Raw genomic sequence first — 23,612 nt, 5'->3', positions numbered from 1 at the left:
GAAAACTATTGGGTACATAATAAATCAAGCAAACATTCCTCAAGTCTTTGTAGGTTAAGACAAAATTTTATCATAAACATTTAGGAGTACTAATAAAGAATTAGATTATTTATATTAAAATGAAGTGTACTACTTTGGAGATAGCATGGCATAATCGTGATCCAGTATTAAGTATTGATATAGAAGGAGGTTTAAAAAAAGATGCTGATGGCAAATCCTTTTGGCGTTTAGCTAGCGGTGGATCTGATACACACGTTTTGGTAATATAATGAAGGGAAATTGTTCTACAAGATTATCCATATTATTTTCACTTCCCTAAATTTGTTCGTTATTATTTTAACATTTTTTAACAGGTTTGGCATTTGTCAGTAAAAGAAACCGGTACAGCTAGAGTCGATTGTGTAGCCGATCTGACTCGACATCAAAGAACGGTGAATATTGTACGATTTTCTCCTTCTGGAACAATTTTAGCCTCGGGTGATGATGGTAAGACAATAATAAAATAAATGAGGAATTGTCATCGATCTAATCAATACAAACAATTATTAATGTCAAAAGATAAACGCCATGAATATTTTATTTAATTCTCATTTTCAGATGGTGTGATTATTTTATGGAAATCAAAGGAAGGTTCAACGCTACTCCCACTTTTAGGCGACGAAAAAATAAACCAAGAAAAATGGGAGCTCTGGAAGGTGTTAAGAAAACATTATGAAGATGTTTACGATATTAGCTGGTCTCCAGATAGTAATATGCTTGCATCTGGATCTGCTGACAAAACTGTTATTATTTGGGATGCACAAACGGGTAAAAATACCAGCATTTTGTCAAATTTCAAAGGAATTGTTCAAGGAGTTACTTGGGATCCATGTAATCAACACATTGCAACACTCAGCAATGATAGGTATGATAATCAATCGTTTTAATCTTAAATCAGCATTCCTGTAAAATGTATTTACGTTTAAAATAGGATTTGCCGATTGTTTGACATCAATACCATGAAAGTTATTCAAAAAGTTCACAAAGCCAAGATTCCTACTCCACCAGGACATCCATTAGAGAATAAAGTTTTGACATTATTCCATGACGATACATTTAAATCATTCTTTAGAAGACTGACATATACGATTGATGGATCGTTAATTATTGCACCATCAGGAATAATTGAACCACAAGATTCGACTGAAACACCATCCAATTCAACTATAGTATTTTCAAGGCATAATCGTAAAGAGTAAATTCAATTTTTTTTGTTATTTATGAATTTATAATTAAACAATTAAGCTAATAATTTAATTTTTTATAATAGGCCAATCATGATATTGCCAACATTGAACGAAATATCTACTGCTGTGAAATGCTGTCCAGTTTACTTTGAATTGCGAAGTAATGGTCCTGAATCAATGATTTCGTTACCTTACAGATTAGTATTCGCTGTAGCTACTAGTAAATCGGTTCTTATTTATGATACTCAACAAATCTCACCTATAGCAGTCATTTCTAATATTCATTATACTAATTTAACTGATGTTGCGTGGTAAGTTTTAGAATTTTTTTTGTTGTCATTTAATTTATTCATTATGTCAGTAAAAAATATTTTCATTATTATTTTTAGGTCCTCTGATGCTAGAATATTGGTTGTTTCATCAAGTGACGGATACTGTTCGATCATACATTTTAAAGAAGGAGAATTAGGAGAAATATACAAAGGTGATAAACCCACAATGGCTTACACTGATAACAAAGTGAAACCTAAAAAGAAAACAAAAACTTCAGAACAAACATCAAAAAAGGATTTCCTTCCCGATGAAAACGAAGAAGCAATGGATGTTGATGTTAACAGATTTGAATTGAGTAAAATGATTGAGAAATCTGACGTTGAAAAGGTAGAAGAGAAAAAAGATAAAAGTGAACTTGTGAAAATTGAGAAAAAACCGGAATCAGAAATTCTCGATGTCGAAGATACTGAAGATATTAAACTTGTTTATGACATAAGTACTGAATCTAGTGATGAAAGTGCTCTTCAAAATACGTCGCAAAAGACCGAAGAAAAAAAAGAGCCAATCCCTCCAAAATTTGTGCCACCTGTAGCTCCAAGGACTCCACGAAGAGTACCTTTGATTACTCTGTCCAGTCCGAGTCGTAAGAAAGTTGGTGAAAAATAAATACAACGCTATTATTAGTCATGTGTTTATAAAATTTAATTATAAAAGACGACAAATATTTTTATTTTTATAGAGATTGTAAAAATGTCACAATAGCACCATTAGTGAAAATTTTGAGCGAAAAACTTCTTCTTATCCACAGGATTTGGAATTATCTGCAACAAATTGGATAATTAATATTTTTATACGAATATTTTGTACATAAACTTAATTACTAAAGATTAATTATCGTGTTCTGTACATTAATTTTTTCCATTTAAAAATTAAACACGACCATAAAAAAATGATGACGTACTGTATCTTGACCAGGTTTCCACCCTGCTGGACATACTTCTCCATGTTCATCGGTATACTTAAAAGCTTGAACTAATCTTAAAGTCTCATCAACTGATCGACCAACTGGTAGATCATTCATTGTAATTTGCCTTAAAATACCTTTTCCATCAATTATAAATAATGCTCTGTAAGAACATTAATAAAAATATGAATTATGTTCATATTAAATACTCTACAGTATTAGTAGAAAATATATACCGTAATGTGTGGCCGAGATCATCAAGATAAACTCCGTAATCTTTTGATATTTTATGATTTAAATCAGAAAGAAGTGGAATTTTTATCTTATCAAGGCCACCGTCTTTTCGTGGAGTGTTTATCCATGCCAAGTGTGTAAATTGCGAATCTACTGAAGCAGCGATTACTTCAGTATTTAATTTCTTAAACTCTTCCACTCTATCAGAGAATGCTAAAATTTCCGTTGGACATACGAATGTACTAAAACAAATTATATAACAATTATTTAAATTTTAAATAAGATTGAGTATGATTATTTAATCAATTAATTAGTCAAATCAATTTTTGCTATTAATATCTAAATAGTTGCTGCTTAGTGAACATTTTACTTATAAATATTTATTAGTTTGCACAATAAAACGATAGTATAAAAAAATATCACTAATGATTAGAATGAATTTGAACTTTTAATCATTGTGCAATAAAAATGTAATTTTTTGTATTGATAATGAGTATTTCATTCAAGTTATCATTATTATAAATAAACTTACAAATCCAAAGGGTAAAAGAAAAATACAAGATATTTTCCTTTGTAATCAGTCAATTTTCTTTCTTCAAACTTGCCATTAACAACCACCGTTCCTTCCCAAAAAGGAGCAGGTTTTCCAACTATGATTGAAATTTAAAAAATAAATTATGAAAGGAATCTAATTACCATATATTTACGTAATGAATTACTCACTGACTGCTTTAGTTGTATGTAATTGATGGTCAGCATGTTGACTGCCAGCAGGATAAACAGTACCCCCGGCATATGAGTAACAGGCTTCACTATTTCCATCATGAAAAGCAGACACGTTACTTGTATAATTTATTAAATAAAAAATTGTAAATAAAATTGTCAAAAAATTCTCCATTTTATTTAAATTTATTCAACTCTGATTTATTATTCCTTTAATAAACTACTTTTGAGATATTTTTGTTTCAAGTTTTCTTATAAATTGTAAATTAAAATGCAAACCAAAATAAATAACACGTATCTATAGCTACTTGATGTCTGCTAACTTCATGATCTTCTTCAAGCGTTTACTTCAGAGGAAACAATTTATTCAACGTTTCTGAAGGTAACTTACTATGAAGTTTTATCATCAAATGATACAGTTCTTCAATTTAGCAGACTGCATGCATGTTGGCTCGTTCAATTTATTTTATACTTTTACAGAAAAATAACATAACCCCGTTGTCTCTTTCGAATTAAAAACAGTTAAACTATGAAAATATGTTGTGTCAAGTGATTATATTGGAGTTAATTAAATTTTAAGAAGATATTTAATTGACAATTGTTTTATTTTCATTGATCAACTGATTTTAATCAAGAGACTAACACAAAAAGAATATTCATCATGATGCCGATAGTTCGTAACATAAAATTAAATATTTTTATTCGAAGATTTTCAACAATAACTAACACAAAAAAGTTTCCTGATGAAATAGAAATATTAAATCAAAAATTCATAACGGATGAATGGACCAATGTTACTCCGCAAATCCTTGTTAAAGTTGGTAAAAATTTACACTTGACTCCGTATCATCCATTGTCTCACATGCGTCAAAGAATAGTGAATTATTTTTATAAAGCTTACAAAAATAAAGCTGGCAACCCAGTATTTAGTGTTTGCGATAATCTCAGTCCTATTGTCACAGTTCAACAAAATTTTGACTCACTCTTAGTCCCTAAACATCATTCAAGTCGTAATAAGTCTGATTGTTATTACATTAATCATGATAAACTTCTCAGAGCACATACAACTGCTCATCAAGCAGAGTTGATTAATATGGGCTTGGATAATTTTTTGATTGTGGGAGATGTTTACAGAAGAGATGAAATTGATTCTACTCATTATCCAGTTTTTCATCAGGTCGATGCTGTACGACTTTGTACAGCCGAAGAGGTTTTTAAAAAAACAAATAAATCAGAATTATTTAGGTTGTTTGAAGATAGAGAAGATGAAAGTGATGATAAACAAGCAATTCATACAATGGAAGCGGTAAAAATGATGGAATATGATATGAAAACCAAATTGGCTGGTTTAGCCAAGACTTTATTTGGAAAAAGTAAGTAGTATTTACAATTTGTTCGAAGATTAATCAAGAACTTTGAAATAATTTTTTTTTTATTTCCACTAGATGTAAAGCATCGTTGGGTAGACCAATATTTTCCTTTCACTCATCCTTCTTGGGAATTAGAAATAATGTATGATGGTGATTGGATGGAGATACTAGGATGTGGTATAATTAGACAAAATATATTGACAAATTGTGGAGTTGATGATAAAATTGGCTGGGCTTTTGGACTTGGTCTTGAAAGACTTGCAATGTGTTGTTATGAAATCCCTGACATTCGCTTATTTTGGAGTACCGATACCGGATTTTTGAAGCAATTTCGATTTGAAGACCCCGACACCAATGTAGTCTATCAGGTAAATGAAAAATCAAAACATTACATACACTTTCTAAATAATTAATGATAATTAATAATAACTGATTTTTTCAGCCTATTAGTATTTATCCTCAACTAGCCAACGACATAAGCTTTTGGTATCCGGAAAATAATAACTTTTGTGTGAATGATTTTTATGATATCGTTAGAGAAGTAGGAGGAGATTATGTTGAACAAATCGATCTAATTGATGAATTTGTTCATCCTAAAACGGAAAGAAAATCTCAATGTTATCGAATTGTATACAGACACATGGAACGAACATTAACGCAAAAAGAAGTAAATGTGATACATGCAAAAATCGCTGAAACTTTAGAAAAAGAATTAAAAGTTGAAGTTAGAAATAAAAAACAATAAAACTCTTATAAGATGTTAAAATTTAAATTTTTTGATTTTTTTTTGTACATTTTAACTGTAAATTATATTCTCTTGATATTTTTTCTTATTAATTATGATTAATAACAACAATAAATGAAAAAAAAGAAAGTGTTGTATAAAATAAAAGAAAATATTAGTGAATATATTATTTTATTTAAAATACTTAATCCGAAATAAAACATAATATTAGCAAACAATATCAATTTCTTGCATACATGTAGGAAGTCAATAGTTACAATTGATTATTAAATTTATTATTTACCAACAATTCGATTGTTTTTCTATTTAATCTTCACTAATCGAGAAATAAATATAGGTAGCTCCTCCAATATTGTTATTTGGTACAACAGTAGAAATGCCTTAGTATTATTTTTATATGATATACGAGTTAAAATTAATAGAGTATAATAACAATTATTTTAAATACGAATAACGAAAAACAATTATTCTTATGAATAATTTTAAAATAGAGCAATCAAAGTAAAATTCAGAATTACATTTATTGGTGTATCAGCTATAAAAAATGTGTAAAATTAGATAATTCAAATAATCAGCCTTAAATCAAATATCTACTCATAATAGTTTTTATTCTTTAGTCATAATGAACAATAAAAAATTCATTTAAATATTGGAAAAAATTAATTTTCTATTTCTATGAGAAAATGACCAATTAATTTCTGCTTAAAAAAATCTTTAATTTCTTTCTGCTATAAATCCCATTATCCTTTTAGTGCCAATTAACCATAATAATGTCTGTGCACTGAAATATATATATTTTACATAAATCTGAATTTTTTAAATGCTCGCAAAATTTATCTTCACGATGAGATTTTATGTAAAAATTGCAGATTTTTATGTTGGCAGGACATAATTGTTATTCTTTTTATATTCGTAATATGTTTTGTTATCTTTCAGGAACTTAATTTTATGTGAATATTTACAGTATAATTTACAAGCTACATATTTTGTTTTTAAAAACATGTAATATTAATTTGACTAATAAATTCTTTTTCTCCTGCATCAATTTTATAGAATAAGAAATCGATTTTTCAGAGATTTATAAAAAATTATATTTTAATTTTCTATTAAAGTAATAAAGAAATTATATACCATCTTTATTGATGTCCATTGATAGAAATAAAAAATTTATTAGCCAACTTAGCAACAAACAAAAATTAAATTGTTCACGATAATTTCGTATAACTGGGTGGAGAAAATTTCTTTCGTAAAAATTTCAGGACATAAAGCGGCAAACACGAAACGAGTGTTATTACTAAAACTTTCCAAAGAAAGCCTGTAGTTGTAATAAATTCAGCATCAAAATAATCTTTTAAAACAAATAATGACAGCAGGTACAGTGCTAAAGATAAAAATTCAGCAATAACCATTATATGATGCCATGTTCTTATAGTTAAAGCAACCATAATTAATTCGGTCAATACAAGAGCGGAAAAACTGATAGCCACAATGTGAATGAATTCATCTTCGAACATAATTAGTGCACCGTACATGATTATACCTCCTTGGTAAATACTAATCAAAACCCACATGAAAAATGTTTTGTAAGATAAAGAACGGCCTTTACTGAGTTCTTTATATAATTCTGGGAAACGTATCGCTACTTCACGTGAAATATCTTTATCTAAAACCAATGAGAATACTGGAAACATGGTGTATATAGTAGCGTAACCAACCATGAGAAATCCTTGGTATAAAGCTACAGATGAAAGGTAAAAAACAGCAGAGAATACAGCTTGCATTGTTGAAATAATCAGTCCACGGTGAATTACAAATTGACTCAGAGCAGCAGACCTCTTGTAACTCCTTCTACCATGAACAAGTAGCAAATTTGACAAATGACTAAATTGAGGAATAGAAAAATCAGCAGCCAAAGATGCTTGACGTCCTTCTAATCCTTCAATACCAATGCCAGCATCAGCTGCTTGGATCATTGACACATCATTTCCACCATCTCCCACTGCTGCTGTTCTTTTTCCAGTATGACTCTGAATTAACGTCACCACTTCTGCTTTTTGCGTTGGTGAACATCGGCAACAAACTACTGCTGGAGAACCACAAGCCAGTTCCATGAATTCTTGTTCGTAGTATTGAAGACAGACTTCTAAGGATTCTCCACTGATAACCAAGGCACAATCTTGTTTCTTTCGAAAAGTGTTGAGTTCTAGATGAGCATCAGTTCTTGTAACAACTGGTTTAAAAATGTGAAGTCCCTGAGTACGTGATACAAGTCTCGAAGACTTGGCAATACACGTAGCTGTTTCTAATTTATCTCCAGTTAACATCCATATTTTTATTCCAGCGTTTCTCAGTAATTCTAACGTAGGGCGTACCCGATCTTGGAGCCTGTCTTCTACTCCGGTAACACAAAGTAATTCCATTTCTCTTTCAAGGCTTTCAATGACAGCGGCTACTTTTGACGGTCTGTCATTGACTGCACATCGTGCTGCATTATATCTTGTTTCAAAATCAGTGTACTGTTCTTCTGTCAAATTTTTTTTCGCTACTACTAATGTTCTCAATCCTTCTCTTGCCATATTACCACACTCTTCATCTAGCCAATCATTGTATTGAACAATACCGGACATAACAACATCCGCGCCTTTCAGATAAAATGTTATTTCTGAACTAATTTCTTCTCTTACAATGATTCCCATGCGCTTGGTTTCTGAGGTAAACGGAAAAACTTGTAAAATAGTGTATCGTAATATTTGTCCATTAGACGCCTTTAGTTCTAAAAAATTAAGATCCCTTCTGAAAAGCGCTAAGCCAACTTCTTCAGTCCATTTGACTAAGGCCACTTCATCTGGGCTTGATGCTTGATAATTTCGAGTTTGATCTGGATAATAATGTTGGTCAGATTCTGTTTGACTTTGAATAGAACCCGTGTCTGTTGTCTCTGTTGTTTCTACACTCACTGTATCGTTATTGACATCATCATAAACTGGAGTTACGTTGTGACAGAGTGCTAAAGCATGAACAGCTTCGAAAATCCGTGTATTTTCTGATCTTCGTACTTTTCCTCCAGACATCTGAATGACTGTTTTTGCAGGAGATGTTTCCAGTCCATTTGGTGGATAATAATTATTTAAAACTGACGTGATTTCATCAAAAGTTTCTTGTCCATAAGATGCAGTACCTAAATGAAGTTTCTTAAAAACCATTTTATTTTGTGTTAATGTTCCAGTTTTATCACTTAATAAATAGGAAATTCGTCCTAATTCTTCGGGAATTGTCGTTGTTCTTACTACAGTGCCACTTATCTCTTTATCTCTTTGAATACACCAAGCATAAAATGTTTTACCCATATCTAGATTGATTCTAAGACTGATTGGAATGATGTAAGAGAAGAGAAGGACAAACCGGAACATATAACAGTACCAAGGTCCATTGAACCCTTTCAAACACATCATCACCAAAGCTAAACCAATTACGGCGCCAAATAGAACTTTAGTTAGTTGATTAATCTCTTGATCAAGTAAGCCAATCTTTGATCTTGGAGCTGAATGGTTCATTAATGACCGTGTTTCTTGACCAGTGTAAACTACAACTCCTAAAGCTGAACCTGAAGCAACCGCAGTGTTTGCCCAGAGTGTATTATCTACACCAAGACTCTCTTCACTATTATATTCATCTTCTCGGGTAAATGTTCCAATAAAACCATGAATATCTTTTTGAGGTTTTTCAACATATAAACTCGCTTTTATCTTAAATAATTGATCGTCACTTTCAAGTTTTTGAGTTGCTGGAACAGCTAGTCTCAATTTCCAATCAGTTTCTCCATCCAATTGGTCAGTTCGTACAAAACAAGATCCGGACTTTTCAGTTGTTCGTAATAAAACCAAATCTGCAGGAACTCTTTGACCTTTTTCAACAATAATCATGTCACCAACCTTTAGTTTTGAACTCGGAACCAGCTCAGGAGTGTCAGAACCTCTAACTAGTCTGTAATATTTTTGTCCATTCACTTCTTTGTCTCTTTTGTATCTTCTAAAATCGTCAACAGCCTCTCGACAGATTGTTACAGTTAATACAAAGCAAAGTGGTCCCCAATATGTATACAAATATCCTATTTTAAGTTCTTTTATAAATTGAGAACTTGCCATTATAAGAAAGTAGAGATTCAGGAAAAACTTAAATTGTTGAAACAAAACCTATAAAATAATATCGATTATTTTTTATGCTAATATTTCTAATTGCTATTAGGAGTAAATTCTGGTAATAAAAAATTACGAACCAGAGGTAGAAAAGTGATGATATTGTATTTCTGATTTCGAATAACGTTGGTAGGAAATTTCTCATACATTGGCTTACCAATGTGTATAGTTCTTGCTTTGTATTCTCTTTCCCTGCAACACCGTCTCCACATCCACGTACAGCATCTGTAATGAACAAAATAATATTTAGTGTTAACCAATTAAAAACTAATTGAAACTTTTAATTAATTTTATATTAACAAAAAAGAATGATTAACTAAATTGATGACCACCAATTAACAATTGATAACGGGCAATAATGAATCATTTGGATACCCATCAATCTATTTTTTTAAGGTTACTACTATAATGAGCTGTTATCATGAACAATCTAGATAATTTTTCTATATTAATTATGGCAAGTCGAGTATTGAGAAGACTATAAACAATACGTCACCTTGCCCAAGAAGCGACATTTCGCGGTTTAGATATCAGTGGGATGTCTTCCTTCGACATTCTTATAACATTGCTGTGAGTTTCCATTTCTCTTGGTTCTTCATCAGAATTGTTATTTAGATAATTTGATGTTAATTCAACAATCCCTTGGAACGCACAAGAAATATTACCGTTAAATTATGAGTAATAACGATGTATTATTTATCACGGCAATAAATAATTATGTACTCCGTCGCATATTTTTTTGTTGTAAATTATACATGAATTGCTGTCAAGTGTCAATATGAGACTTGTTTTTGTACAAGATGGCGAAATGTCAAATTTATTTTTATTGTTATCAACAATCGATACATCGAAGACAAAGCGCGGGAAATTTAAATTTAAGAGAAAAACTTTGATTTCAATTTACTTACCCACATAAAAAATATTTGAAAAATCTTGTACATGCATTGATTCGACGATTTCTAATGATTAAGGGCCTCAAATTATCATTAGTAGGTTGTATTAAATAATCAGTCTCCTCATCCATTTCAAAATTCCGGTCATCAGATGAACTCATTCGTAATGGCATTTCTTCCAACCTCATTCTGTTGATGTAAACACTCTTTCCAAGTTCATTGAAAACTATCTAATAATTTAAACTAATTATTTAACTTGTAACAGTACTTGCTACATTATTAAATCTTTGTATAAACTTAAATACAAAATGTTCTATCAATTTTTATAATAAACTTGTAAATTATAATCACTCATTTCAATGTTAAATAGAACAAGCTTTAATAGTTTAAAAATATTTTTTAACTTTCTCAAATATTATTTTTGATACACTTTTTCTTTATAATGATGATATAATCATTATAAAAATAAAATAAAAACTGCGTTAGAAAAATTGTGACTCGTCTTACGACACAAAAAATTTCCGACTATGGGCGGCGCCATTTTGGACAAAACTGATCACGTGATCAAATTTTTCTAGTGCACATGCTCCGATAAATTTTTTAAAATGTGTTTTGGAGCCGACAAATATTTTATCTGATATAAGTAAGTATCTAAATATTTTTTGTGATAACTATTATTGTATAAAGTATTTATTGATTAATAGCTCTATCTAATTATGACATAAAATAGTTTATTTCTATTGAATGAAAAATTTATTTACCTTCATCAAAGTTACAATTCATTTGATATTTCGTAGCCAAATCAAGTATTGTACGAATGTCTTGATTATTATTTCGATTTTTCTTGATAAGCTGTTTAAATAATTCCTTATAAAAAAATTTATCTTCATGGCTCATAAAAGTGACCGCTAAATCAAATCGATTACACTTGGTGATAGTAGTTAAAATATCAAGAATTGCCCTCGAATTTTCTATTTCTGGTAGACTCTTTAAACATGTATTTAACATCTTACACAAAATTTCTGTCGTTATTTCTACAGCGAATATTTTAGTTAATGAATCACTGAAAAAATATTACTCTTGTAAATAAACAATAAATGAATATTTTATGATCAAAGAAACATATTTACCGTATATTTATTAAAAAGTTTAGTTTATTTTCATTAGTGTTTAATGAATTCCATTGGTGATTGAAATCTTCTATCATAGTTAAGTATTTTTTATTATTAATCATACCATCTCGATTGTATTCATTTGCTGTAAATTTTTTATCTTTTTTATCATCACTTAAATCATAATGATTTTCACATTTTCCAGCTACTTCTTTGAAGCGGTTCCAATTGATGGCTTTTTTTTCTATGGTATCTTTTCGTTCCAATGGTTTCAAATGTGCTCCATTGACCTGGAAATAATTTAGACTGATTTATCATTCATATAAGAATAATATTAATGTCTATTACGTCGTATAACATCTTACCATTTGTCTAAAATGTTCATAAGTTGGTACATGTTGTTCTAGAGCTCTTATCTTTGCATCATTTTGCAGCTTATGTAAGGTGTCCATTTTAATAGCTTCCTGAAGCTCTTCTTCTAGACCTTCATAATTAATTGAGTGCTTTAAAATACTCATTCTCAATTGTAGATTGGCAATTCAATATTTTCTAACAAACTCTATCTTACTTTGCTCAAGGTTAAGTTACATGAAAACAGAGCTCGTTACTAAGGTGATAAATCTATTATACTTATGATGGATATAAGACGACTAGTTGACGCGATTTAAATTGACTTTATAGAATGAAAAGTTATATGAAAAAATCATTGATTCACGACAATTTAAAATCATCAACCTTATCTAGGTCATTTAGAACATTTGATATTGCAAACAAAATCACAATTTCTTTGAAACATAGGATCATGAACTCATTAAATTCTGAAATTTTCCATTAACTTAATAGTCCAGAAATTACCATGACTACTGATGAAGTCAGCCATTGATGGTGTGTATGTGTATATTTATATTTTTCTAGATGAGAAACGTGATGTTAAAAAAAGTTGATAATATATCAACCTCAGAAAATTATTATCTAGAAATCTGTATTAAACAATTACACCTTTGTAAAAAAAAATAAACACATTGGTAATTTTTTCCTGGTTGTTGTAATAAAAATTATCTCAATTATAGAGAATCATTCAAGTAGTTTGCATATAAATTCAATTCTGTCACTGATTTAAATTAAAATAACTTAATAACCAGTGAAGTAAATGGCTGTTTGAAAAAATAAAGCCATAATCATTTAATTTTTTAATATTATCATTAAAAACAGTTGAAATAAATTACAACTAATTTTTATTAACATTCATATCTTAAGTATGTAATGAGTCTAGAGATTTCTCCTTCTTCTCTCGTTCCATTCGCTTCTTGTACAATCTATCATGAGTCCTTTTCATCTCTAGGATTTCTTTCATTTCTTCTTTATCTTCTTCCTAATATTTCAGGAATGAATTAATTATTATGACATCATTTTAATTATTTATTATAATCAAATTAAAGAAGAATATTTTTGCTATTACTGATTGATGTAAACGTAAGACTAGCGCTGGTCGATTATCGGACATAGGTTGAGAGTAGTCCATCAACTTTTTTAATCTTTCTGCTGGACTCACACCTCTTTCAACCACCAAGACAATTCTAGCCCACTAAAAAATTGAGTGAATGATTGTTAATCGTTTTTTTTTTTTAAATCAAAATGTATATTCATACCTATAATTAGTTATTAATTCTAAATCTTAAAATGTTTTTATCTATATCATCTCACTCTTAAAATCATTAACTATTAAAAATATCATTACAAAGAATGACAATGCACTCAAAAATATTCGTTGAGTCATTCATTCAGATTCAAGAATACCGAGTGTGCCAGCGTGATGTGTTTTTTAAAATTTGTCCTACATTACATTGCAAAAATTACGTAAACGAGTGCTACTTTCACAGATGGTCGCGCTATTCATATCGACCGTGGTCAATTACCTGTCTTTGCCATTCGTTTCGAGTTTCGGCAATTTTTTGATAAGTATTACCCATCATGGCAATCAACATATTAACAAGGAGAATTGCAACTATTGCCATGTATACCACGAAAAGACACTGGAAAATGATTAGCATATTTAAATATTAAAAAAGAAGATTTTCATAATCATTAGCTTATCAGTGTAAATACCTTTGCTAAAATTTCATGGTCAGTTTTTTCAAAGGTAGCATAATAATCTCCAAAAGTAGTTAAACTCATGAGAAACATAGCCATGATACTTTCCATAGGTGAAGGCATTGGATTGCTGACAGTGTCATCAACACCCTCAGGAGTTTGAGGGTCATCAAATGATAGGTAAATGATGTAGTAAGCTGTAACATAATTAAATAAAAATAAAAAAGTAGTTATCTATTAATGAGAATGTTAATGTAAGTATATTTATCTTCATTTATCTTCAAACGATGTAAAGTAAATGAGAGAGAATGAATATTTTAAAGCTAATAGACAGTATGTAGCTCCTACTAAATGGGAGTGGTTATAAACTACATTAGTGTGTCACGACTATGAGTGTTGTTATAAATATGGTACTCGCGAATCGCTCTGGCAGCTTAAATCTTGTGCAATGATCTTCAAAGATGAAGATCTGCTACGTAACTTGACCTTGGCATAATGGAACTGAGACTTGATCACACTTGATAAATATGCGCATATTGAAAATATGTCAATGTTAATCAACAATCCTATATCATAACTATGATCTCGGGAGCTGTTGCAGCTCATGAGATCACTGCTCCTATCAGTTTCATTGTATCACACTTATGGAGAAAACATTTGTTGTGACATTGTTGAACTATTAAACCTCATAAGCCTTGATTATTAGCGATTTTATACTCTTTATAGTGGCGATTATTTGCTTGCCTTCTTGTAATCCATAAATTGCCTTTAGCACCACCAACGCATTAACGGTCTGTTTCAACCCTCAGGCATGTAAACTAGCTGTCTTGACCCACATCTTTTGCCGTAGAAAACTGGCCTCAAGAATCATATTAATTGTAGCAAAGAGAAAAATGGTTTTTTCTGAGAAGGAAGTTGTAGATAGGCAATATGTATAAGCAAGGCTGTTATGATGTTAATAATAAATTGATAACAATTTATTCTGCAGTTCAATAAAATATTTAAATTAATTTTTTACCAAAAAACAGAAATTCTACTTCTGATTAATAAAAAGCATTAATTTAAATGATTTTTTTTTTATTTAAATAGATGTTTCAAAAATTTTTTTGCATTATTTATTTTACATTAGTACTTGACATGTTGCAATAAAATTAAAATAAAAAAATTTTGTTCATGCGAAAGTAATTTTTTTTTTATCTCAGTAAAAATACGAAGGCTTTCTATTTCCTATAGTGCGCATTATAGGCATTCAAGTAGTTGAAATATTCATAGCAAGGTCAAGTTTTAAGCTTTTTTGCAGACTTATTCATAATTTTATAAACCCATCAACGATATGAATGATGTCAGTCAAATGAGCGTCATAAATGTACGATTTTTTTTAATATTTAAAACTATGTATTCAAATAGTTGCAAGAATAAATTCAATAATATATAAATGTCTTATTTAATTAATTATGATGTTTACCTTGAGAGAACCCCATAACAAAGACCAAGTAGATCGTAACAAATCTAAGAAGATCTCCCATAATCATTCTGTAAATCATCACAACAAAAGGTCCTACAGTTTTGAAACCTCTACAGAAAAAAAGGAAATATGGAGCTGTTGTTAACATAACAACTACTGCTAAAATGTCTTCAATTTTGTCTGCACAAGCCAAACGTAGAAATGGAAATGACAGTAGAATGCAGCAAGAGAAAAGAAACATTACGCGTGATGGTGCAGTCATCTGGAAAGTAAAATTATTTAGATTCTTAAGGATCTATTAATAAGAATTAACACTAAAAGTAATTAACTGACAATAAAGCAAAGTAATTAAATATTTATTATACATAGTAAAAAAATATTGCAATAAGGAATTTAAAATTATAAATAGCCACTTTTTACGATTGAAAAAATTTTTATGTTGCTGAGAAGGACTAAGTAATTCATCAAAATGAATGACAATTTGAGATGGTTAATATGAAGCTAAACTACTGTAAAAAACTTATGAGATGTTAATAACTAATAATAAAAACTGTATCTAATTGTTCGCTTTTTTTTCATGCCTGAATAAATCATTAAAAAAAATAAAAATCAGTAGCAAAAAATGTTTGTTCATTTTCATATGTTATTTATCATTGCTACTTGATTATTACTGTCATTAACGTCACTTCTACTAAAGAATCTTATATTTTTTTACTCACAAGATTCTCAACAAACATATTGAGACCTAGAAATCTGGCCTCTCGAAGAGCTGCGGCAATATATAAAATAGCTCCCAATTCCATAAAAACTTCTGCTGTCAGTCTGATTTTTGCAATGGGCGATTCCAACTGCATGAGTCTACATTCTTCTGTCAGATCCTCCCACCTATCAGAAAAAATTTTTATTCTTTCTATAGTTTACGGACGATCCTTTTAGTTAATTTTTTAAGCAATAAATTTTTTACTTTAAATTACATTTTTGAGAAGTAATTAAAAGTTTTTTTATTTACCAAGTCTCTGTAGAGCTTCGACCAGGTGTAATTGGTGAATCCATAAGAGTAGAGTCTGTTGTATGATTATTATTTACACTTCCACTGTCATGAATATTTATCAATGATTCACTGAATGAAGATAAATTCGATGTCGAGATTTGATTGTCATTTACAGTAAAATTCATAAACTTATTCAAAACTGAAGTTAAATTACTTGTTAATAAAGAAATTAAAGTTTCGGAATCAAAGTTCGACAGAGATTTATTAAAGTCTGATACAAATTTTGAACTGACCGCAGAAGCCAAATGATCAATTATTACTGACATATTGGAAGATTCAGGATTTTCAGTGTAAGGAGTTACAGTTACTGAAGTGGAAGAAATTGATTCAGTTCCAGCTGTCATAGAAGCTTTACCTGTAAATGCAGGTGATGGACCTGGTCGTAAGGTGAAACTTATCAGAGAAAAGATAAAATAAAATCCGAATAAAAAAAATTGCCGATAAAATCGTGATTTTATGAATGTATTCCACTTTGCGTTAAGAAGATCTACAAGAACACCATCCATCAATTCCAAGTGTTCATCTTTATCTCCAAAAACGACGAGATTTAATGCTGAAATATTATTTATAGCTCCGGTATTAGTGTCTATTGTATCAACTTGGTGTAAGGGATAGGCCGCACAAGTAATACTACCAATCTGCCAATATATTTCACGCTCAATATTCATAATGTGAAAAAACATTTCTATTCTGGCAAGCTCTGCTGCGAGTGTTAGTGGTGTTAACTGTTTATTATTTTTAATGGATAGAGAGGCGCCAACTTCATAAGCCATGTCAAATGTTGCCTAAAAATATTTTAATAATTAAAATTTATTAGTAATAAATAAGGCTCTTAAAAATTAATTTTAATAATACTATGATCATCTTTTTTCAATCAATATTTCTCTTTAGATAATGGATTAACTGAATTTGATAGATTTTAATTCAGAACAAAGACACATAAATCATTCTCTGAACGGACAGCAGCTGTTAATTTTTTTTTATAGTAAACAACCTTGTTCTACCTTAGATTAATTAAACAAAAATAGGGATAATGATACGTACAAGCTTCTGATAAATAACTAGCATATGTAACACAGTATTCCCGTTTGAATCTTGCTTGTCAGGATCAGCACCTCTGGCTAACATCAATCGGTAGCACTCTTCTTGACCTAAGCATGCTGCAAAGCTAAGCGGATATTCACCCCAATACACGTACCTAAAAACATAAATATTCATTAATTCCAAAACTCATTATCAATTAACAGCAATAACATTAATACTATTTAAAAAGTTATTTTAGAGTGAATTTTGTGATTATTTTGACTTTATTATTTACATAATACAGGTGTACATAATGTTTGCAAAAAGTAGCTTGAGAATGTATTTAGATTTTTGTCACGTTTTGATGATAGTATAAATGAAATAAGAATTTGAACAACAAAGATTTTTTTCTGTGTGAATAAATAACTATTAATTCTCATAAAAATTTTGTATTATGAAAGTAATGTTATTTTCAGTGTAAATAGCTATGATTAGAGATATATTTTACCCGTCATAATTAGTTTCTACACTAACACAGGGCCATTCATGTTCTAGGCTGTCTGTACGTGAAGCCTTTTGATCTTCTGGACACATAAAATTACCAACACAACGTTCATGAACGTTTGCTCCGCTGTCTAACAAAAATTTCACCATTGCTGGATCTTCATTGACTATTGCAATATGTAGAACATTTTCTCCTGAGTTCATAATAATAAGGTAGACTCAATTAATTGATGGATAAATAATGATAATCAGTCGGAAATGAAGTGATAAATTGATAAATTAATTAATACTAATGATGATGAGTATGATGAGGTATCTACAATTATTATTATCACGTCTATTGATGTAAAAATGATGTCATAGTTAAATAATAGCCTACCGTAATACTCATCACTGAGGTAAATGTCATTTATAAGCTTCGGATAAAAACGTAGTAATCGTTTAGCCAAATCAGCATGAATAGCTGTGGCGTTTAGCATGCACAGATGTAAAATCGTTTCACCAACTGCTCCTCGATCACTTAAATTCCAGCAGACTTCTCGGTACTTACTTTTATCTATTTTATTTATTTCCCAAATTACATTATTTCATTCATATTTCCATATTTTATCTAATAAACCTTTCCTTACCTATTTTATTTTCGTCAACATCTTCATCACTAATATCTTTTGTAACATCATAATCTGATGGATTTTCCATAGCTTTTAATACCGGCAACTTATCAACGAAAAAAACCTTATTAATGTTTATTCTCAATCAAGTTTTTGGAACATTGTTAAATTCATCCTTTTCATTTATTTTCTTCTTTCATCATTCATAAATTATTTTGTAGATAAATTTAAAAAGTAATTTATGAGGAAATATTTTTACCATTTTATGACGAGGGCGTTCTTTATTTCTCATTAATACTAATTTATCTATTGGTATCCACTTTCCCTTCCCTTTATTATAGAGAAACGGTTCAACTTTAGTTCTGATAGCATGATCCAACTCTGCATATTGTTTCGTCTGCGTGGCTCGTTTCATCATGTCAACAAGTAAGCCTCCACCTACAAATAAATTAGTTCCCTTCATCTGTATGTTTGAGTAAAAAATTCCCCGACTCAAGGTAAATAAAAATATGCACGGAATTCGATAAAATAAAACGATAGTGCGCTTTTAGCACGTGGTTTTGCCATTACGTCATAGCATGCTCACAGTTGTTTAAATCGCTAAAATTGCTCGACGTACTCAACAACACATCATAGCACTTGACTTTCCAAAATGGTCAGTTGAGTCATTTTATATTCTATTCAATCCATAACATTGCATTTACGTCATTCTTATACAATGCATTAGATCTAGAAAGTAAATGTTTAATAATGAAAGATCAAAATTTTATTGTTTTACCTTTCAAGTCGACTAATTTATAAAGAAGAATTGAGGATGTATCTGTCTGCTTTTTCACTCCACTTGTTACATTACTCTCAGTATTTCCCATTTTTTAAAATTTATAATCCAATTTCTATGGCCTAAAATTTAATTTTTAAAAATGTTTACAATATAAAAAAGAATTAGTCTTAATCTTAGGTAAGTATCTGGTCTACCAAAGCTGCTGGTTGCTATGATATATCTCCATCGATTATACACATTGTTACACATCCACAATTAGCTATGTATGTTATATAGAATCAAAACAATAAACAATCATGTCCCTGAAATTAATTAAAACAAAATTAATTAGTACATGAATTATCAGTAAAATCAAAATATAGCCAGCACTAAAGATATGCTGGATGAAAATAAATATAAGTATAAAAATATGAATGATAATTATTCTTTATTTTGAGGATTAACATTTTTAGCACACAAAAATAAACTACGACCTCTTTTCTGGCTTGATCGTAGCTTTTACTGTGAGTTTGTTGTTAAAAAAAATGCAATTGCACACTCACTTGCCCCACTAATAATAAATTTAATCGTCCTTGTCAGTTGATTTTTTTAAAAGATAAAAAAATAGCAAGAAAAAAAGATTTTAAAAAATCAAACTAAATGATAACACTTTGTTTTGACGGCAAACGTGTTAACGACGGCGACGATGAAGCTATTAAAGATGTTTGACACACCTATATACATACCTCTATGTAAGTAATCTTTTATAACGATGTGTATCAAGTGTTTACACATGACACATGTAGTCCATTGAAATTTTTTACAATGTATTAATCGGAATTCTAATTAATACATGAAGAGATGTACAGTAATAAAAAAAAAAAGGAATTTGATGACTTCAAGTTCATTGACATGTGGTCCTTAAGAAGTCAAAGATCTTGTCAACAATTAGTGCTATAAGATGATGATTGTAAATTGCCTAAAATTAGACTCTGACAGCTGGATAAATATCTAGAGAAATGTTCATATCCTATGGATGGATAGCTTAGCTATTATATGTGGGCTGTTATATGACTTTGGTTTAAAGGTATTTAATTGTTTGACGAGTAAACGCGGAACAAGTATATTATTTTTAGTTGTTGATTGCATAACCAAGAGATCATTTGCCTGTTTGTAAGCTAAGATTTATAGTAATTTTTTATAGCTTTTCTCAATTTAAATTCATCCGATAAAAAATACGATTAATCGGTTAAAAACTAGGTTAAGGTTACATATTTTAAAATGATATACATTATTTCTCAACACCCTCATAACAAAAATACTTGTATCAAAATATTTTAGTGATTCAGGAATAAAATTTTTTAAATTTTTTGAGTTCCAATATTTTTTAGATATTATTGAGAAGTATGAAATGCTTTATATGCATAAGCAAAGAAAAACTTATCATGACAATAAAAAAAAAATAAAAAATTCAATAATTAATGATTACTTTTAAAAATAAATATACTGTTGCAAAAATGTTACTACTCTACAATAATTTTGATTTATAGTGTGTATATATATTGTAGAAAATAGTTTAATGTTTATTTCCGAAGCGAATCATGCATGTAATTCGCACTTTGAGTTATTAATACTGCTTACAGAAACGTTTGAAATTTATACGACTCAAGAATTTGCATAGGGGGATCTGGCCTATAATGGTATACGCGAGTCTAACAGAAAAATTCAATAGAATGTTGTCTGGATTCTAATGAGCACATCCTATGGTACGAAGTTGGCAATACTGATACCGACAACAATATTATTTTTTTGAGATAAGACAACAATCAGTAAAGAGTTTGAGAATCTTTTTCATTGCCCACTTTAATTTCTAATTATAAAGTTTTGTACAAATATTTTCAAATAATTAACAATTTTATTTGCCTCTTTTTCCAGTTCAAATAAGAAAGAGTAGTACTCTAAGTTGGTAAAATGATATATTGTTTTCTTATGTAAACGGGATAGTAGGCCACTTTATCCACGAAATACTAAATATTGTTTTTTATTAAAATGAAACAAGTAAGAAATATATGTCATGTAATTCCTTTTTTATTTTGTAGAACAATATGGTCGGTCGATATACTCGTAAAACAAACAGACAAACCTGGCTTGAAGAAACAATGATACAAGCAGTACAAGACAATAAAATGGGCTGGTTAAAAGCTGCTAAGACTTTCGGTGTTCCCAGTAGTGCTCTACGTAGACGTGCTAGAAATAAGAATAAAAAGGTTAATGGTGCAAAGAAAGGTCTAGGAAGATATGACAATACATTTTCAGCTGAGATGGAGAAAAAATTAGTGGAGTATATATTTCTTTTAGAATCACGTATGTTTACTCTTACTTGTGATGCCACTCGTAGTCCAGCTCTTTAACTAAATAGCAGGATAGAATAATATTTCACATCGTTTTAATCATGAGGAAGAAAAAGCTAGCTGGGATTGGTCACGAGAATTTCGTTTGAGATATCCAGAGTTGTTGAGAAGTTTCAAGCTAAAATCTGCAGCTTAAAAAAAGGAGCTAAGTCCATGAAGACTTTGCCAGATGACACCATCAAAGAAAAAATTGATGAATCAAATACACAGAAATCTAATGAGTTTGAACAGAACAACAATTACTAACGACCAACAATAACATCTGAAATTTATGTCGATACAAGAATGAATGTACCTATCCTATTTTGGGCTCCTGTAGGAAAGTGGAATACCAGAGTAAATGAAAAATGGGAGAAAGCGAGGATAAGCAAGAGTTATAAAATATTGCTATAAAATGAAAGGGCAGGAAATGAAACTTAGAAGTATTATAACACGTTTGAGATATAAATAAAACAATCATTAATCAATAGATCAAATTCAGTTATAAACAAATAGTTTACATTTAATCACAATTTCTATTCACTTTGAAGTGAAATTGCAATAAAGTGCAATCGCTAAGGAATTTTTGCAATATAATCGGTAAGTTATTTAATCAATTTTCAATCCTATTTTATTGAACGTACTGAACTTTATATTGGTTTATTTAATAATAAACTGAAAAATATTTTAAAAATAATCTATACGTGCAATGCAAAAGGTTTTTTAATTATTTATATAATTTTTCAAAAATAGTATAGCCTATTTGTTGATGAAAACTTGAAATATTTTTCATACAGTAAAATTAACGTTAATAGAAACTCTATTAAAAAATAATAGAATTTAACTGACTTGTATTTGAATTATTTATAACCTTTTTAATTTATTACTGACTCCTCTAACGATATTTTCATATTAAAAAGCAATAAAAAATATTACGCTATATAAGAAGGTCAATGTGATTTCAAATTGGCTATGACTATTATTTAACGATACGAGTGACAAGAATGTGCCCTATAAGTCATGTATTGTTATTAAAATCTCTCGATATGCATTAAATTGGCCTTGTATTTATTGTTACACAGAATTGCAACTTTCACAAAAATATTTTTTCTTACAATTATTTTATCGATATAATTATTACGTAAAGTTATCTATCATCAGTACATAAGATTTAAATCTTATCTCTGTATTTTATTCTTTCGTATTGATACGTGAAATTTGGTAAAAAAAAACCGAATGATTAGAATTCCATTGAACAAATTATGAATCATCAAAGAATTGATAACGTCATGCGTGTGTGAATGCCAATGACATACCCTCTTACGCGAGCATGAATTCCAATAAACATGATGGAAAGTATGAAGAATGTTCTATTTAAGTATCATCTTATTTATCAAGTGATAATTAAAAACATTGTTTGATTAATGTGAATTACTCATAATTAATTATCCTTAATCATTCACCAAAATGATTCATGATAATAAAATACGCTAACAAAAATTTATTTTTGTGTTGGAAGCTTTTATGCGAATATTTTTGTTAAAGACTAATTCACTTTTCAACAGCTCCGTTTAAACTAAACAAATAATTCTTCTTCATGTGAGTGATGATTCGTGTACAATAATGTTGTCTTGTTCGAGATAAAACATAAGATTCTTTCACTTCCAAATTTCTTTTTTTATAATTAATTAATAAAATTGAAATATTATTAATCTTTGTTATTTTAAAAAATTTACAACTAATCTATATGTATTATGTTTTCTGTTTCAGCTAAAATACCAGAATTGAAACATGTGTACTCGAATAAACGCTGAAGATTTCAAAATAGTGATTAAATATAAATTAGCCAAACTGAATAATCACACAAAAATGTTAATTACTTAAAAATATAACTATATCAGTGTATTCTCACGATGAAATAATCATTTATAACCCAATCTTGCGGTGACTCGTATGAAAATGATATGACTTAAAACGTCGA

At 29.5% G+C, this 23,612-nt stretch overlaps 6 protein-coding genes and 1 long non-coding RNA gene across 9 annotated transcripts; 3 read left to right on the top strand and 4 right to left on the bottom strand.

Annotated features, from left to right (window-relative positions):
- The first annotated feature begins 6 nt into the window (after nucleotides 1-6).
- Caf1-105 (chromatin assembly factor 1, p105 subunit) lies at nucleotides 7-2,390 on the top strand. Of its 2 annotated transcripts, XM_035092300.1 has the most exons (7): nucleotides 7-260; nucleotides 354-486; nucleotides 598-904; nucleotides 971-1,234; nucleotides 1,310-1,537; nucleotides 1,616-2,150; nucleotides 2,239-2,390. In XM_035092300.1, the coding sequence occupies exons 1-7, from the start codon at nucleotides 120-122 to the stop codon at nucleotides 2,245-2,247; spliced, it is 1,617 nt and encodes a 538-aa protein (XP_034948191.1). In that variant the 5' UTR covers nucleotides 7-119; the 3' UTR covers nucleotides 2,248-2,390. The 2 variants fall into 2 exon arrangements, with proteins under 2 accessions (XP_034948191.1, XP_034948190.1); XM_035092299.1 differs by having other exon boundaries at nucleotides 1,616-2,390.
- Prx4 (Peroxiredoxin 4) lies at nucleotides 2,187-3,738 on the bottom strand. Its single transcript, XM_035092301.1, has 5 exons — nucleotides 3,421-3,738; nucleotides 3,230-3,347; nucleotides 2,700-2,939; nucleotides 2,461-2,626; nucleotides 2,187-2,320 (listed from the first exon to the last, which is right to left on the bottom strand). Exons 1-5 carry the CDS (start codon nucleotides 3,593-3,595, stop codon nucleotides 2,267-2,269), a joined length of 753 nt encoding a protein of 250 aa, XP_034948192.1. The 5' UTR covers nucleotides 3,596-3,738; the 3' UTR covers nucleotides 2,187-2,266.
- Nucleotides 3,739-3,873: 135 nt separating this feature from the next.
- On the top strand, nucleotides 3,874-5,559 carry PheRS-m (Phenylalanyl-tRNA synthetase, mitochondrial). Its single transcript, XM_035092401.1, has 3 exons — nucleotides 3,874-4,793; nucleotides 4,866-5,158; nucleotides 5,233-5,559. Exons 1-3 carry the CDS (start codon nucleotides 4,082-4,084, stop codon nucleotides 5,533-5,535), a joined length of 1,308 nt encoding a protein of 435 aa, XP_034948292.1. The 5' UTR covers nucleotides 3,874-4,081; the 3' UTR covers nucleotides 5,536-5,559.
- Nucleotides 5,560-6,230: 671 nt separating this feature from the next.
- LOC118072377 (probable phospholipid-transporting ATPase IIB) lies at nucleotides 6,231-11,157 on the bottom strand. 2 transcript variants are annotated; one of them, XM_035092191.1, is made up of 3 exons: nucleotides 10,640-11,157; nucleotides 9,812-9,956; nucleotides 6,231-9,728 (listed from the first exon to the last, which is right to left on the bottom strand). In XM_035092191.1, the coding sequence occupies exons 1-3, from the start codon at nucleotides 10,810-10,812 to the stop codon at nucleotides 6,741-6,743; spliced, it is 3,306 nt and encodes a 1,101-aa protein (XP_034948082.1). In that variant the 5' UTR covers nucleotides 10,813-11,157; the 3' UTR covers nucleotides 6,231-6,740. The 2 variants fall into 2 exon arrangements, with proteins under 2 accessions (XP_034948082.1, XP_034948084.1); XM_035092193.1 differs by lacking the exon at nucleotides 10,640-11,157 and adding an exon at nucleotides 10,228-10,513.
- A 157-nt stretch (nucleotides 11,158-11,314) lies between these two features.
- LOC118072482 (coiled-coil domain-containing protein 103) lies at nucleotides 11,315-12,254 on the bottom strand. Its single transcript, XM_035092390.1, has 4 exons — nucleotides 12,102-12,254; nucleotides 11,755-12,026; nucleotides 11,518-11,687; nucleotides 11,315-11,334 (listed from the first exon to the last, which is right to left on the bottom strand). The coding sequence occupies exons 1-4, from the start codon at nucleotides 12,252-12,254 to the stop codon at nucleotides 11,315-11,317; spliced, it is 615 nt and encodes a 204-aa protein (XP_034948281.1).
- Nucleotides 12,255-12,926: 672 nt separating this feature from the next.
- nan (transient receptor potential cation channel subfamily V member nanchung) lies at nucleotides 12,927-20,403 on the bottom strand. The gene is made up of 15 exons (XM_035092207.1): nucleotides 19,988-20,403; nucleotides 19,457-19,564; nucleotides 19,260-19,381; nucleotides 18,741-18,919; nucleotides 18,500-18,587; nucleotides 18,250-18,426; nucleotides 17,875-18,064; nucleotides 17,388-17,541; nucleotides 16,302-17,128; nucleotides 16,012-16,177; nucleotides 15,293-15,554; nucleotides 13,843-14,024; nucleotides 13,653-13,769; nucleotides 13,196-13,321; nucleotides 12,927-13,108 (listed from the first exon to the last, which is right to left on the bottom strand). Exons 3-15 carry the CDS (start codon nucleotides 19,348-19,350, stop codon nucleotides 12,989-12,991), a joined length of 2,679 nt encoding a protein of 892 aa, XP_034948098.1. The 5' UTR covers nucleotides 19,351-19,381; nucleotides 19,457-19,564; nucleotides 19,988-20,403; the 3' UTR covers nucleotides 12,927-12,988.
- Nucleotides 20,404-21,665: 1,262 nt separating this feature from the next.
- On the top strand, nucleotides 21,666-23,536 carry LOC118072520 (uncharacterized). Its single transcript, XR_004691013.1, has 2 exons — nucleotides 21,666-22,231; nucleotides 23,402-23,536. It is a non-coding gene; the product is annotated as an uncharacterized lncRNA (long non-coding RNA).
- The last annotated feature ends 76 nt before the right edge of the window (nucleotides 23,537-23,612 follow it).

The sequence above is a fragment of the Chelonus insularis genome, unplaced genomic scaffold (assembly GCF_013357705.1).
Source record: "Chelonus insularis isolate UGA/USDA-ARS -01 unplaced genomic scaffold, ASM1335770v1 contig_93_pilon, whole genome shotgun sequence".
NCBI classification, from domain to species: Eukaryota; Metazoa; Arthropoda; class Insecta; order Hymenoptera; family Braconidae; genus Chelonus; species Chelonus insularis.
This window is presented reverse-complemented; position numbering and strand designations above follow the sequence as displayed.